This window comes from Aedes albopictus, chromosome 3 (assembly GCF_035046485.1).
Source record: "Aedes albopictus strain Foshan chromosome 3, AalbF5, whole genome shotgun sequence".
In the NCBI taxonomy this organism is placed as follows: Eukaryota; Metazoa; Arthropoda; class Insecta; order Diptera; family Culicidae; genus Aedes; species Aedes albopictus.
Window position 1 is genome coordinate 326,155,193 of NC_085138.1, and position 15,178 is coordinate 326,170,370.

Below are 15,178 nucleotides of genomic sequence, written 5' to 3' on the forward strand. Positions count from 1 at the left end.
AAGGTGCAATAACAGATTAGGTTAAATTGTATACGAAGTCCACAATTTCATGCGATTTTATTTGGCAGCATTAGTAATTCCAATTTTGCGTCAACAATTATATAACTTCAAGTTGACATTCTTTAACAACTTCAAATTCACTTGTTGCGATTCCATTGTAATCTAAAATGTGAGATTACATATGAGGTCATATTTGTAAAAATAAAATTATACGGTGAAGGTACCGAGTTGGAGAGCCAGTTGATGATTGATGAAAATTAAATGTTTTTGGGAATATTTCAATAGGCTCATCTTTTAACTCAAATAAGTAAAGATGCAGATGGTTTTATTACATTAACCTACCTAAATCTCGTACTAGCAGCTCCAAAGGCAGCACTGAGCAAGTACCAGCCCAGCCGTATAGCGAATGAGCAGCTGCGCTGTTCTACTTAGGCAGAAGTTTCTGTCGTTCCTCGAACGGTTCATTCATTCAGCTGCCGCCAAGGCTGCCGCTGTACAGCCTCATCCATGCATAATTAATGAATTTCACTAAACCACCAAAACATTTCACATTTTGCTTTCATTTTCACCAACATTTTTGCTAAAATCCACACCTTTGATCAAGAGACTGACACGACTTGTTGTTATTTTATTGTTTGTGAAAAAGAAATCATATAAAGGGTCAAACTAAGTTATATGTGAAATTATGTAATTCGCCAGATGAAATCATCTTGAATTATATTAGTCAAAATGGTACTGTCAATTTGTACGTTTATGGCCTCCAAAATGTTAAAGGATAGATTAAATGTGGGCTTTTTAAACAATTCTTTCTGAACGATTAAATGTGCACATAACTGAGTTGCGACAGTGTAATGGGGTTGAGTGCACAATTTTATCACCCAATACCTACTGGTACTTGTGGCCATACAGATCGTCTTTGAAATATTCAAATTTGCTTATATTTCACGTTCTACAACAGTCAGTTATTGGCGCAGTGGTAGGGTATCTGATTAATGAGCAGCAGGTCGGAAAATCTAAGCTTGTTATCTTCTTTTTTTATATTTCAACATGTGAAAATAAAATCATATATATTGCCATGCAAAGTTATAAAAACAAGTTATATAACATGCCAAATGAATTCGTCTGAAGTTGTATAACTAAATGTGGTTTTCTCAAAATGTACGTATATGGCCTCCAAATTTGTACGAATAGAGCATATTTGGTGCATCTTATACAATGTGTTTTGGACGGATAAGAGTTCACTCAGCACAGTTGCAACAGAGTTATGTGAATCAATTTGTTGGCTGGGAATGCTTTCAAACAGCTTGGAGGTAGCACTCAGGGCAGCGATTCCTCGGTAGTTAGAAACTGTTCGTCTGCATCCTTTTTTATGAACCGGAAACACAAAAGAATCCTTCCAGCAACAGGGAAATACGCCGGTAGTCAAGGAAAGATTGAATACGCTTGAAAGCGGTATGGCCAATGAATTCGCATACTGTTTGAGTACCAGTGACGGTATGCAGTCGGGACCATATCCACTTGAAGATTTCAAATCCTTAAGCCCTGAAACAACCATATCAGGGCTTACAATAAGTCCCAGTCCAGTGTAGGAAACGAGAGGTACATGTTGAGTAGCAGAAGCAATGTCCGAATCATCTAAAGCTTCGTCGGTAAAAACACTGCTGAATTGTGACCGAAACATTTCAGCGATTTCTGTTGTTGAATTGGCCTCAAGTTCACCATTCGTCATGGACGTTGGTAAACCGTTTTGCTTGCGCTGGTCATTAACGTAATGCCAGAAACTCTTGGGATCAGATCTAAGGCGACTTTGAATTTGAACAAGGTGGGAAAGATACAGCTGCTTGTTAAGTCTTGAATACTGCTCGTTGATGGTCGAATAAGCGACCCTTGTTGCGTCTGTGTGGTACCTGCTATGCCTCCTAAGCGCTGCCCTTTTTCAAATATACTATATTAACAATATAGGTCACTTCGTGTTTTCACATACAACGACATGGAGACGCCGTTTACGAATGATTACAGCAACACCTGTTGTCAGAAAAAGTCAATAATTGAATTTTGATCAATTTTAGTTTACCGTGCAAGGCGACATTTCTCGAAAAAAGATGTTAGGGGTGTCGAAGTTTTTTGTTCCCAAATAATCGATTAATAAATAATCGATTTACAATATAGGTACACAAACAAAATAATATTTCATTGGATGACATCTACGAATATAAATAGTCTACTTAGCTGTAAAATACTCGATATCTGTAGAAGAATTTGAATGCTCCCTCATTGTAAAGTCACCGAAATCATTTAACTTCGAAATTTAAAATTTTCACCCTCAAAATTTGTTGAACTTGGCCTCGCAGTGGACACGGTTATATGTAATTCCAACCGATCTATCACATCACTACCGTCCCGGGATTCGCGTAACCAAGAAGAAATTGATTAACTCTCAGAGTGCGTTTTTATATTTGTTTATTTGCCAACGGGATAGTACGGACTAATGATAAAAACAAAACAATCAACACAATTATTCAGCAATATGCTTCGTCGATACTCGTACACATACACACTCAGACAGATCTCATCAGTCATCATCATTCATCGTTATTATAATTCTAGTACAAGGGGGCTGTTACTACTTTACTCCAACAAAATTAACTTATATTTTGCCCTGGTGGTTGTTATTTTCCTTTGACAATGGCTTTTAATGTCATCTTTCTTAATGTCCACGCTGACATACATACATCGGATTGGATAGCTTACAAAAAAATCCGGAAGATCACCAACCAAGTCTCGCGTTTAGTATCATACAGGTGTATCTACAATGATCGATTTCTCTGCATCGATTTTCCCTTCGGATTATTCTGGGAAATACGACCAATATTTGGATGATCTCTGGGCGTGTTTCAGTAAAGGACTACTAGAACTAGCATCTAAAACAACAAAAACAGCCGAAAATGATTTGCTGGTCAATTTATTAACCAAAGGGAAGGTCGATGAAAAGAAAACGATCATTGTAGATACGTCGGTATGATACTAAGCGAGAGAAGTGCACGTCAAATTTCTTGTGGCAGAGTGCAAGACATTGCATCCATTCCGTGCTTACAAAAAATAAGCTCCGGAACCGGACCTGAGAATGAAAATATTTAATTTCGATTAATCTCGTTGTTCTTTCGAAGTGAACTGTGAGTTTATTCGAATACTGATAGTTTTATTCCGGACTAATCGGTTTCCTTGCGCCTGCGGCTCAGTTAGCAGCGGTTAGCGACGGTTAGGAACGGACAAATGCGGATTTTCCAATTAGAAAAAGGATATGTCATTCCCCTTGGTTTCCTCCTAGAGTTTTTTTTTCAGAGATTCATTCAGGAGTTGTTTTTGAAATGCCTTCAGAGATTGAGAGTGCCTTCAGAGATTGATTTAAAGTTTTTTTTTCTGAAGTTTCTCCAGAGGTTCTTTGAGGGACCTTCAGGAGTTCCTACTGAAATTACTCCAGCAATTTCTTCTGATGTTCCTTCAAGAATTAATTCTAGGAATCCTCAAGAATTCTCTTCTTGGATTCGTTAAGAAGTTCCTTATAGGATTTCCTTATAGGAGTTTCTTGGAGTCTTTCTTTGATTCCTGCAGAAGCTCCTTCAACGATTCCCTCAGGAGTTTTTTTTACGAATACCTCCCGGAGTTCCTTCTTGAATTCCTCAAAAGTTGTTTCAGTGAATCATCCAAGAGTTCCTTAAAAAATTCCTCCTTCTGGGAATTTCACCCGGGATTTATACTAGTATTCCTTCAAAAGTTCCTTCTGGAATTCACTCCGTCCTTTAAGGATTTCCACAAGGTCTTCTGGGATGAAGTGACTCTGTAAATCTCCAACGCGATTTTATATGAACAATTTAATTAATATTTTTCGAGGGATCTTTCCAGGATTTCTTCAGAAGTTTTCTCTATGTTGTTGAAGTTGCAGAGAATACAACAACACAGTTACCCAAAGTTTTGCTCAAACAACATCAAATCAGTCTACACACTTCGAAAAAATCAAAATTACTTGTGACGTAAATTTATTGCACGGAACGTATACAATTTAATGACGTAAGTTTATAGGTCTTCTGACTTAATAATACGTCATTCTTTTAAAATTGAGTTCAATGTGACGTAAACAATTTGTGAATCGTGCATCATTACGTTTCATATGACTAAATATTCAGTTAAATGTGACCGAAAATTACGTCACTTGGGCGTTAAAATTTACGTCATATGTCTTGCTTGAATATGTGCATCCAGAGTGATGGAAATTTACATGATTTTTTCTAAGTGTGTAGCAGTCATAAAACCCTTGCTTTTTTATTACCATTATTGCAGTTACCATTTTATTGCAGTTACGGAGAATTTACTTTCTCATTATACAAAAATTCAGCTTATTACTACAAATCTAGTACTTCACTGATTGCGTTTTATTCATGGAGATATGTAACCCCAGAAGGAACTTTTGGAAAAAAAACAGAACGAATATCTGGAGGATTTTTTTCAAAACTGCTGGAGAAATTTGATAAAAAAAAATGTTGGAGGATGGATGAGGAACGCTGGAACGCTCTCCCTAAGCAATCCCGAAAGGAGTTCCTAAAATAATTCCAGAATTATTTCCAGGAGGAATCCCCCAAGAGCTTCTGTAGGAATCTTGGAGAAAAACAATCCAGGGTGCAATTCTTAAAGGGATCCCACAAGAAAATTCTTGTGTAATTTCCGGAGAAAATACCATTCATAACTCGCTAACGGAAAGCTCGTTTAGGGTCTTCTGTGTTTTAGTCTGTTATGTACGTTTATCAGTTTAACCCTTTATAAGGCCGAGAAAACCAGGCACGGAATCAACTCGTTCTACATTGGAATATAAAGCACATGTGGTGTAATGAACAAATACGATTTTATTTTCAAAAAATTCGATGGTCGATTTCGTATGAAAAAAAATTGTCTAAGTTTCAACTTTTTGTCAACAAAGTTTAAAATGTTGTTATTTTGTGATGCGTTTATCAATCATGCTGATTTTTTGATAAGTTATTGCCCCAATATTCATGAGTTTGTGTGGGTTTGAAGTCGATTGGTCAATCATTTTGGACGATATGGCAATTTGAGTACATGCCCATTTATAATAGTACATTTTTTCAAATGGCTGAGTTCCTAAAAGTAATGAAGCAATCAAGTTGAAATGTTGTCCACAAGTATAAGGAACATGGGCCTTTTATTCCCCATCATTTGACTTTCAATTTGCTGACTACAACAGAAGTTCGAGCTTAAAAACCTTTATGCACCCAAAAATGGAAGTTTTTGGACAGACATTTTGTTCTAAAAAAGCCCATTCATATTTGTTATGGCTCAAAAAAATCATGAGTGTTCACAAAGGCCTAATGTGTCCATCAGTTAAAACAGAAGTTGTTAAAATTTTCTAAACGAACAGAAAAAAATATGTGTATAAGGTGGCAATATAGTTCCCACTGCCTTAAAAAGGGTTAAAGTTATTTCGCATGTCGCGAGTCGCGACTTCGATTTGGTGCTGCAACGATAATATACGCCAAAAATTGTTCAAGAAAAGAGAATTAAATTTGTTCTAATTTGAGTATAGTTGAAAAAAATCGATTAATGTTAATCGATTATTTCAGAAGAAATGGGCATCCCCATCATGCAATGACAGTTCGACAGAATAAACGTCATTCGGATAGCGCATGCATTTAGTGTGTAGTAGTACCTCTTCTGACGCTTGGTGGCGCCACATTCACTAAAAAGGTGTCGCCAAAAAATCGTAAGAGTGACCTATATTGTTAATATAGTATATTTGCCTTTTTGCTCTCTTCAAATGACGAAGGTGAGAGCTCGACCAAGGAGGTTTCACAGGCTGTCGGTAAAGTTTTACTGGTACGAATTGATCAATGGCGTAAAGCAGGATGTTTGAAATAGTAGATGCGGCGTCATTTGCATCCTTGTCGCGAAGAGCATCGGTCCAGCCTACGTTATGTAGGAAGTCGTTCATGCCCTCGTAGTTAGCTCTACCGAAGTCGTATGAAATGGTATCAGGTGTCTCGATGAATTGTGGAAGAGGCGCAATATTCAAGGTTGTAAGCAAGGGTGGATGATGCCATCTTCCTTCGAAACCATCTATTTTTCATATTTTCAACTAAGCAAATTATATTTTTATTTTTTTTTTTACGTTTTTCGTTGCTTAATGACTGTTAAGGAACCGACCATGTGTAATGATTTTTCTGTTAAAATAATAAAAATAATAATAAAAAAAACCATCGTCCTCTGATTGGTATAAGATTCTTGATACCACCATCAGATTGGCTGTCGATGATATCATAAATTAAGTTTTCTCACCAATCACAGATTTCTACGCAGTAGAATCAGTAGGGAGCCTCCGCGCTATAGTATAAATAGAGGCTACCAACGCGCATTAGGGGAAGTATTTGTGCACCCTTCGGGCCAGTGACGACCGAATCCAGCCTGCCTGCCGATCGTGGAGCGTGAGCAGTTTCGCCGAACGACCTAGCCGATCGAGAGCAGCTGTGCATACGCTGGTAGGCGTCCATCCGATCAGCAACGACCAACTGGTGCCTGTGAATGCCTGATCTCTGCAATTCTCATTGCATGAGAAATCAGAAGAGAGTTATCAGAATGTTTTCCCTATCGCCGGTATAGAGCAATGTTGGTCCACCGAAGGGAACTTTGTGGCTATCACGGATCCGCAGACCGACGTAAGTAGCCTGTGCCTGCAAATCAGTGAAACAATGCAGTAATGTGTGCTTTCTAACAGCGCTTACGGGCGGTCGGTTTTTTTGTACGCCACCGATGCAGATACGCAAGCAAGAAGAGTGCACTGTGAAAAATGCACGAAGAAAAATGCGCGAGTTAGGACTAGGTTTTTCAAATTAATAAATTTGTGCAAATGTTAATCAAAATGCATAAGCCTAGAAAACTATATGTAGTGATTGTGAGAACACTAATAGTGATAAAGATTTCTTTGTGTTTTTGATTCTTTTATGTTGTTTTTTTTTTGAATTCCTCTATTGCGATTGCGTCGGACCTACGACTTCCCGACTGAGAGCTGGGCAACCCTTAAATGAAATTTCAGCATTCCTTTTCAGGAATGGCGCTAAAGCTGAAATTTTTGTAACGAGGATTCTGTTTTGAATTTTTTAGCCTAATTTTTTTTTTATTTTATTTATTTTATCACCGGGGGAAAACGTTACACATGAAGTATGAAAAATTTTGAAAATGACTTATTCAAAGTTCACGATTTAAAAATCTTTAATTTATGATCGGAAAATTATGTAAGGGAAAACATAAGATTTGTAAATCTTGAAAAATCTTTTGGCGAGATTCATCAACTACGTAATATGAAAAGCAAGTTTGGCAATCTTCCAGCATTTAACTTTATGGCGCTTTTTGTATTAAAAACCAATTTGTTTTGCACAAGATGCTATGGTTAAAAAAACTTTTTTCTCAGTGATTCGTTATTATGTATGTTACGTAATTTATGCACGATACCACAAAACACTTCCAACATAAATCGCTAAACATAGTTATTCGCATAAGCTATTTATTATTTATGCTACCTTAAATATATACAACACCTATATTAAGCCATTTGTACAAAAGTTCCGAATGAGTCCCACTTGCCCCGTGATACGGAGTAAATAAAGATCAGCTCCACTTTTCATTATATGCATAATATAAAGAATGTAAAGATTTTGAAACAGTTTTAATGCCCGTTATTAAGGAGAAATATACCAACAATGTCTTTTAGAACCATTGGAATTATAAAATTAATTATGTTTAGATTTTTTTGTCATGACAAAACCAAACTAGCCTTTTTTTAGGTCCCACTTGCCCCGGGGTACCTTAATAGAAATCTGGTTATATAACCGCTCTCATCTTAAAAATTGGCCAACCCAATATCCAGCTACACTGCCGTAAGTTTATATTCATTTTTTAGAAAATTTGGCAACTTTAGCTTAAGTTTACATACAAATATTTTTGAAACAGTTTCATTTAAATCATATTTAAAGTTACTTTGACTTATCATCTTTTAAATGAGACCTAGGATTTCGAAATCGGACGTAAATTGGTGGAGATACCAGCCTAAAAAAATGACATGTTATATTCATTTGGGGATGAACCTGCCTCGGGCTGAAAATCTCCCTAATAAAGCTAATAATAATAATGACATGTTTTTGAGGGGGTGACCCCAAACTTTTGATCGGGAGTGAATGTAGGACCAATGGGAAGCTGATTAGGGGCCGTTCATAAACCACGTAGACTTTTTGGGGGGAGGGGTGGGGGGTTCTGGTCAAAGCCTACGCTCCATACAAATTTCAAAATTTTTGTATGGACAAAAGTTTACGAGGGGGAGGGGGGTGTGTCTGAGATTGTCAAATTTTGGTCTACTATGAACAGCCCCTTAGACTGATTGAAGCAACGATGGACGGTGTGCAAAACTGTGAAAGAGTTTCGATGGAGCTCCACATTGGAGATCCAAATGTGAGGCCACCATACACGAATTATATACCGCAAGCATCTATTGATGAAGACCTGCAGCCGTTGAGTGTTCTCTGCTGATACACACCAGGTTTCACGGGCGTATAGCAGCACTTGTTTCACGTTGGAGCTCAAAATTCGTGCGTCAACTAATCTGATTGTTTTTCCATACACTTCTTAAACTCGCAAAAGCAGCCCTCGCCGTCTTGATCCGTGCATCTATGTCGATCACAGGGGTGCTAGATGATTTTTTGATAAATCTGTATCCCATACAAAATTTGGGAGAAAAAATTGTATCCTATATGAAAATAAAATGGCTGCTCTAGCTCAAAAATCTGTATTTCATATAAAACGAAATCTGTACGGGTGCTCAAAAATCTGTAAACAGATAAATCTGTATAGGGTATTGGTTCCCTTATTAAGCATGTGGCTCCCATTTTCATCCCACGAAAAACAAAGGATCGAAGCGCTGTTTGTTTTGTTTCTTATTTTTGTATTTTTTGTTAGAAGTGAGCACCCATGAAAACAAAAAGAACGGAGTCAATCGGTGCCGTAATCGCTTGTTTTAGAATAGGATGAAAATAAGAGCATGAGATTACTGATGGCACACATACCCTATATGGCATCCCTGGTCGATCATGATGCCGCTATCGGCCGCCATTCGGCTACCAAGATATTTATTGGAAGCTTTCAACACTCTCCACTGATTGCCCAGCTACCGTAAAGCTGGAAGTGTTGACCGTGTTTACATCCAACGATTTGGTCTTGATGACGTTGATGGTAATACCTGCTGCTGAGGAGCGATTAGCAAGATCTGATCGCCGTTGAGCTAGGAGAGCAACGTCATCAACCAATTCGAAGTTATTTAGGTGCTCCATGGTAATGGGCTGCCACCGATTTGGTTCACGGTCAATTACTCCAACCAGGATCTTGTCGATTACGATGAGGAACATTAGCGGTGATAGTATACATCCTTGCCTCACTCCAGCAACGACCCGGATGGGATCGGATAAAACACCGTTGTGCAGTACTCTGCACGAAAATACCCTGTACTGTGCTTCAATGAGGCCGATGATTCTCTCAGGGACACCCTTGCGCCTGAAGGCTTTCCACACGTTTCCGTGATTGGAACGGTCGAAAGCTTTTTCGTAATTAATGAACACCAGGTAGAGAGACTCTTGGAATTCATTGATTTGCTCCAGGATGATACGGAACGTGACAATATGGTCCACACAGGATCGTCCGGCACGGAGTCCTGCTTGCTGCCGTCGGAGAGTTGCGTCAATTTTCTCCAGTATCTGGTTAAGGATCACTTTGCAGAGGACTTTGAGAACGATGCACAGTAACATGATGCCCCGCCAATTATTGCTTACAGTCAGGTCACCCTTTTTGGGTACTGTGGAATATGGGCTCAATTCAATAAATGTTAACATTCATATATACTGCACTTTTTCAATTGTTTTGCTTTAAATAATGTGCTTAAGAACGTGCACTGTTACGTTCTCACAACTGTGTAGACATTTTGAAACAGATAAGAGAGATGCGAGAAAAAAAATTGAAACAGCCGATAAAAGAGAGAGAGAGCAAAACCGGAGAAAGAAAGTTTAGGTGGAATGTTAAGAAGAATAATTTCCGTAACACCTACCTCAACGTTTTGCTTTTTTCTTATACTCAACACATTCCATTTATTTCGCCCACAGGTGCCTACCAGTTTGGCTACGAGGTGGGGCCCAACGGTCAGTTCCATCACGAGACGCGAGGACCCGATGGAGTCACATACGGTTGCTACGGCTACATCGATCCCAACGGGATGCTGCGAGTGACGCACTACGTTGCCGACAGTCACGGATACCGAGTGGTCGAACCAAACCGACCGGTGGAGATATTCTCCGATTCGCCAGCGCATTACAGCAAGTGAGTTAGATGCTTAACTTTCGTTAAACTAGTTGTTACACGCTTGAATGTCATGTATTTTTTTAAAGCGCACTCACCGAAGATGAACCCCAGCTGCGGCATCGTGGCCAGCTGGTGGATTGGAAGGACTTATATCTGCCACGTGGCTGTGGGATGTATCCAGGAGGAGTCCGACCGGATGGACCACCGGTAATTCCTGCTCCGCCTCCTACAGAAGGTAAGTATTGCAAAACTTACAGATCAGATCGTTGTAGCTGGAAGGCAGGCAGGCTTCAATTGGCACTTCAAAATTGCACATAAGCTGTAGAACCAAGCACCAAAAAACACCCACTTTGTATTATTTGCACTACTTTACAGCACCCACAAGACCAACAAACGGCGGCACCAATAATGGCGGTGGTAGTCCTCAAGGTATAATTGAATTTCTGTTTCAGTCTTTGACGTCATGAACGTCGTAAACGAATGGTAACGATTATTGTGTTTTAGGAAGCGGAGGGTCTCACCAGTCGGGCGGTAGCCGGCCAGGACAGGGACAAGGGCAAGGACAAGGACAGTGGCAGGGACAAGGGCAAGAGCAGGGACAGGGTCAAGGGCAGGGGCAAGGTCAAAATCAAGGCCAGGGACAAGGACAATGGCAGGGACAAGGACAGGGCCAAAATCAAGGCCAAGGCCAAAATCAAGGCCAGGGGCAAGGACAAGGACAGTGGCAGGGACAAGGACAGGGCCAAAATCAAGGCCAGGGACAAGGACAAGGCCAAAACCAAGGACAAGGTCAGTGGCAAGGACAAGGTCAAGGTCAGAATCAGGGACAAGGGCAAGCACAATGGCAAGGACAAGGACAAGGTCAAGCACAGGGTCAACGACCAGGACAAGGACAAAATCAGGGTCAAGGGCAAGGCCAACGACCAGGACAAGGACAAAATCAGGGTCAAGGGCAAGGTCAATGGCAAGGACAAGGGCAAGGGCAAGGGCAGGGACAGCGGCCCGGACAAGGGCAGGGACAAGGTCAAGGTCAAGGACAGGGACAAGGTCAAGGACAGGGGCAAGGTCAAGGACAGGGACAAGGTCAAGGACAGGGACAAAATCCAGGTCAAGGACAAGGCCAATGGCAAGGGCAGGGGCAGCGACCAGGGCAGGGACAGGGACAGGGACAAGGACAGGGACAAGGACAAGGGCAGTGGCAAGGGCAAGGTCAGAACCAGGGACAAGGGCAAGGTCAGAACCAGGGACAAGGGCAAGGTCAGAACCAGGGACAAGGACAAGGACAGCGACCAGGACAGAGTCAAGGACAAGGTAATGGTCAAGGGCAAGGGCAAAACCAAGGTGGAAATTGGCAGCAACAAGGCCCAGGGGGTCAAAGCCAGGGACAAGCACCACAAACCGGTCCTGGACATCATCATCAAGGACAACATCAGGGTTCACATCAGGGGCCGATAAGTTCTGGTCAGCATCAGGGCCAACATCAGGGAAGCCATCAGGGTGTTAGTCAAGGTTCTCACGGGGGCCAGCATCAAGGATCTCACCAAGGACCCGTAAGCTCGAGTGAACATCAAAACCAGCATCAGGGTAGTCATCAAGGGTCTTCTGGTCAGCACGGAGGGCAACATCAGGGATCTCATCAAGGGCCAATCAGCTCTGGTGCCCACCAGGGTCAGCACCAGGGAAGTCACCAAGGCGTCAGTCAGGGATCACATCAAGGCCAACATCAAGGGTCCCATCAAGGCCCCATCAGCTCTAGTGAACACCAAAACCAGCATCAGGGTAGCCACCAAGGTATAAACCAAGGGCAACATCAAGGGCAGCATCAGGGACAGCATCAAGGTCCAATCAGCTCAGGCCAGCATCAGGGTAGCCATCAAGGAAGTCATCAAGGTGGCAGTCATGAACACCAAGGACAACATCAGGGCTCCCATCAAGGCCCGTTCGGTAACTCAACACATAACATTCAAGTGTCATGGAGCCATCAGAAACCTGGGCAACAAGGTCAGTTGGATTATCATTTATTGATAATGAGTTATCATTGAATCTCATTTAAGGTCAAGGGCAAGGACAAGGACAAGGGCAAGGTCAACAACAAGGACAAGGTCAAGGTTCACAGCAAGGACAAGGTCAAGGCCAACAGCAAGGACAAGGCCAAGGGCAACAACAAGGACAAGGACAAGGCCAAGGACAGGGACAAGGGCAAGGGCAGAATCAAGGTGAGTTCCTAAAACACCTAAACGCAACTAGATTCATTAGCTTTTCTATTTGTAGGTCAAGGACAACAGCAGGGACAAGGCCAATGGCAAGGACAAGGTCTGGGCCAACAGCAAGGACAGGGTCAATGGCAAGGACAAGGTCAGGGTCAACAACCAGGGCAGGGTCAATGGCAAGGACAGGGACAGGGGCAACAGCAAACAACCACATCAAGCCCCATTGGAGGTAAGGTCATGCGTTCTTGAGAAATCTACGCTGAGTGTTTTAACAATCTGATTCGTCTAACTCGTAAGTAATGCTAATCGTACAACATACCTTGAGGATTACGATTTAATTTACCCATACTCACTGTTCACATTCAAGAGATAACCAATACTGTATTTTCGTTCCATAAAAACTAATATAATCGCACACGAACAACTTCACATCAACCACACATACACTTACAAATTCACCACAAATGCACCACCACTGCACCCCCAAATACACCACGATCACACGCATCACGATCAACGAACACGCACACGCAGTAAACATTGGCATTCGGCCACAGATATTGGGCGGTGGGGGCCTTGGCGCAACGATTAGTATTGGTGGACCACACGGTAATTACCTGCCGAACTTCCATTTATTTCCAACTTGCTTGACTAATGTTTTGCTTTCGATTCTGCGCTTTTGCTGTGCTATGCTTTTGTTTCGTTCCGTTTCTTAAAATGCTTTTCAGTGGGTTTGACTGTAGGCGCTGGCATTTCGCAGGCTGGAATTAGTGGTAGCCTTATGACGTCCCATAATTCGACCTCTCACACGGGAGCTACTAGCTTAGGTGGATCTATCGGAACTGGTGGCGTCCACGCCACGACAAGCCACAACTCTACAGGGAGCGTGCTAGGAGTTTCCTACAATCACACGTCGAGTAACAGCGGTTCTCTGACAGGCCAGGGAGTACAAGGAACTCATACAGGTTCGAATAGCTTGAACAGTACGCACGTATCCGTTTCGGGTGCTAACAACCTCGGAGGTTCACTCCAAGGAGGTCAGATCACTGTAGGAGGTACGATTAACCACACCGAAACCCTCGCGGTGGGTTCCTTTAACGTAAGTAGCACTTCCGGAGGTTCGTTTGGGGGAGCAATTAGTCCGGAGCACGTCGGCGTCGAAGTGAGTGGGATGCTTACCACGAATGCCAGTATAAGTGCGCCTCTCATAGGTCCCCAACAAGGTAGCGTAACAGTCGGCGGTGGTGGTAGTGTAGATCTCGGTAGACCCCCTCAAGGTTAATCACGACACAACATCTGGTATGTTGCCCTGATGCATTGTAACCTTAATTCCATATTTTTGTAGGACCTTCAACGGATTATCCTTACGGACCAACATCTCCGGCTCCACCTCCATCTGGGTTCACAACGGCTCAACCAGATTATCCAGCGACTGCCAGCGGTGTTCAACCTCCAAATCGCCCAGGACAAGGCGGTTATCCACCCTCCAGTGGGGGCAACAACAATAACAATAACAACAACAACCAATACCCTCCCTACCAGATTGCTGTTTCTCAGTATCCTTTCTTCTTTGTTCCTTATCCTTATCCTCCATCTCACGCCCCATGCAACTGCCCACAGGACCAGAACCGACCTCCAACCGGCTACCTGGGCTTTATCCCGGTCATCTACGTGCCGAGCTGTGATGCTCAGAAGAGTGGCCTTCCCACTCACATTAACTGGCCAGCTCCTCCACCTCCGAACGGCCTGGGTCGGGCTCTTGAAGATCTACCGCTGCAGCGGTTAGTCCAAGGCTCCGATGGAAGCTGGAACCTCGAACAGCTATCGCCGGAAGAGCAAAAGCAACAGCTTCAACAGCTTCAGCTAGCCCCTTCACAGCTACCACAGCAGCCGGGATCACAGCCGAGACTTCGTCAGAACCGCAACCGTCGGCTACGGAGTCGACGACCTCCTCCTCCACCGCCACCATCATCGCAGGTAGAGCAGTTCGTGATCAAACCAGAATCTCAAATTGAATCCGCGTAAGAATGGGTGGGCACAGTGTGTGATCGTCGGGGAAGCTAGGATTAGGCAAGATAAGGCAACGATAGTGAGAAGCTCGTGAGCGAACCAGACTGGTTGGGACGTCCAGGTCCAACATGACGTCCTCCAGAGCGTAGAGATCTAGAATACCATTTATGGTAGGACGTGAGACGAAAATACTCATTCGATTTTAAGATTAGGTATGTGCTAGGAAACTGATGAAGGATGAAAAAGCAATCGGCGAATGATAACTAGTGTGTCAATAAATCTCAGAATAAAAGATGCTGGTGTTTGAATGATTGTAATATCACTGCCCTTTGGTATACACATTAGCATGTACAAGGCCTGTCCAACTTTTGAAAATATTCTCTGGTTCTCAAGTTCTCGCCATATTTTGATTGGAATGCAAAAAAAAATAAATACTGAATAAAATATTAGCCAAATCTATTGAGAGGTGCATGAAAAAAAAATAAATATACTTGTGTGCTACAAGTTCTCAGAACAACGTATGCCAACAGAATCAAAGGAAACATATCACTTTTTTAATC

At 42.1% G+C, this 15,178-nt stretch overlaps 1 protein-coding gene across 1 annotated transcript in view; it reads left to right on the top strand.

The window, feature by feature from the left end:
- LOC109623336 (uncharacterized) overlaps window positions 1-14,910 on the top strand; it is a 40,168-nt gene extending 25,258 nt beyond the window's left edge. Inside the window, exons 2-8 of the mRNA XM_062842837.1 lie at window positions 10,203-10,416; window positions 10,485-10,633; window positions 10,774-10,827; window positions 10,903-12,399; window positions 12,453-12,614; window positions 12,670-12,837; window positions 13,954-14,910. Coding sequence (XP_062698821.1) covers window positions 10,313-10,416; window positions 10,485-10,633; window positions 10,774-10,827; window positions 10,903-12,399; window positions 12,453-12,614; window positions 12,670-12,837; window positions 13,954-14,633 — 2,814 coding nt within the window. The 5' untranslated portion in view covers window positions 10,203-10,312 and the 3' untranslated portion in view covers window positions 14,634-14,910. The remainder of the gene's footprint in view (window positions 1-10,202; window positions 10,417-10,484; window positions 10,634-10,773; window positions 10,828-10,902; window positions 12,400-12,452; window positions 12,615-12,669; window positions 12,838-13,953) is intronic.
- The last annotated feature ends 268 nt before the right edge of the window (window positions 14,911-15,178 follow it).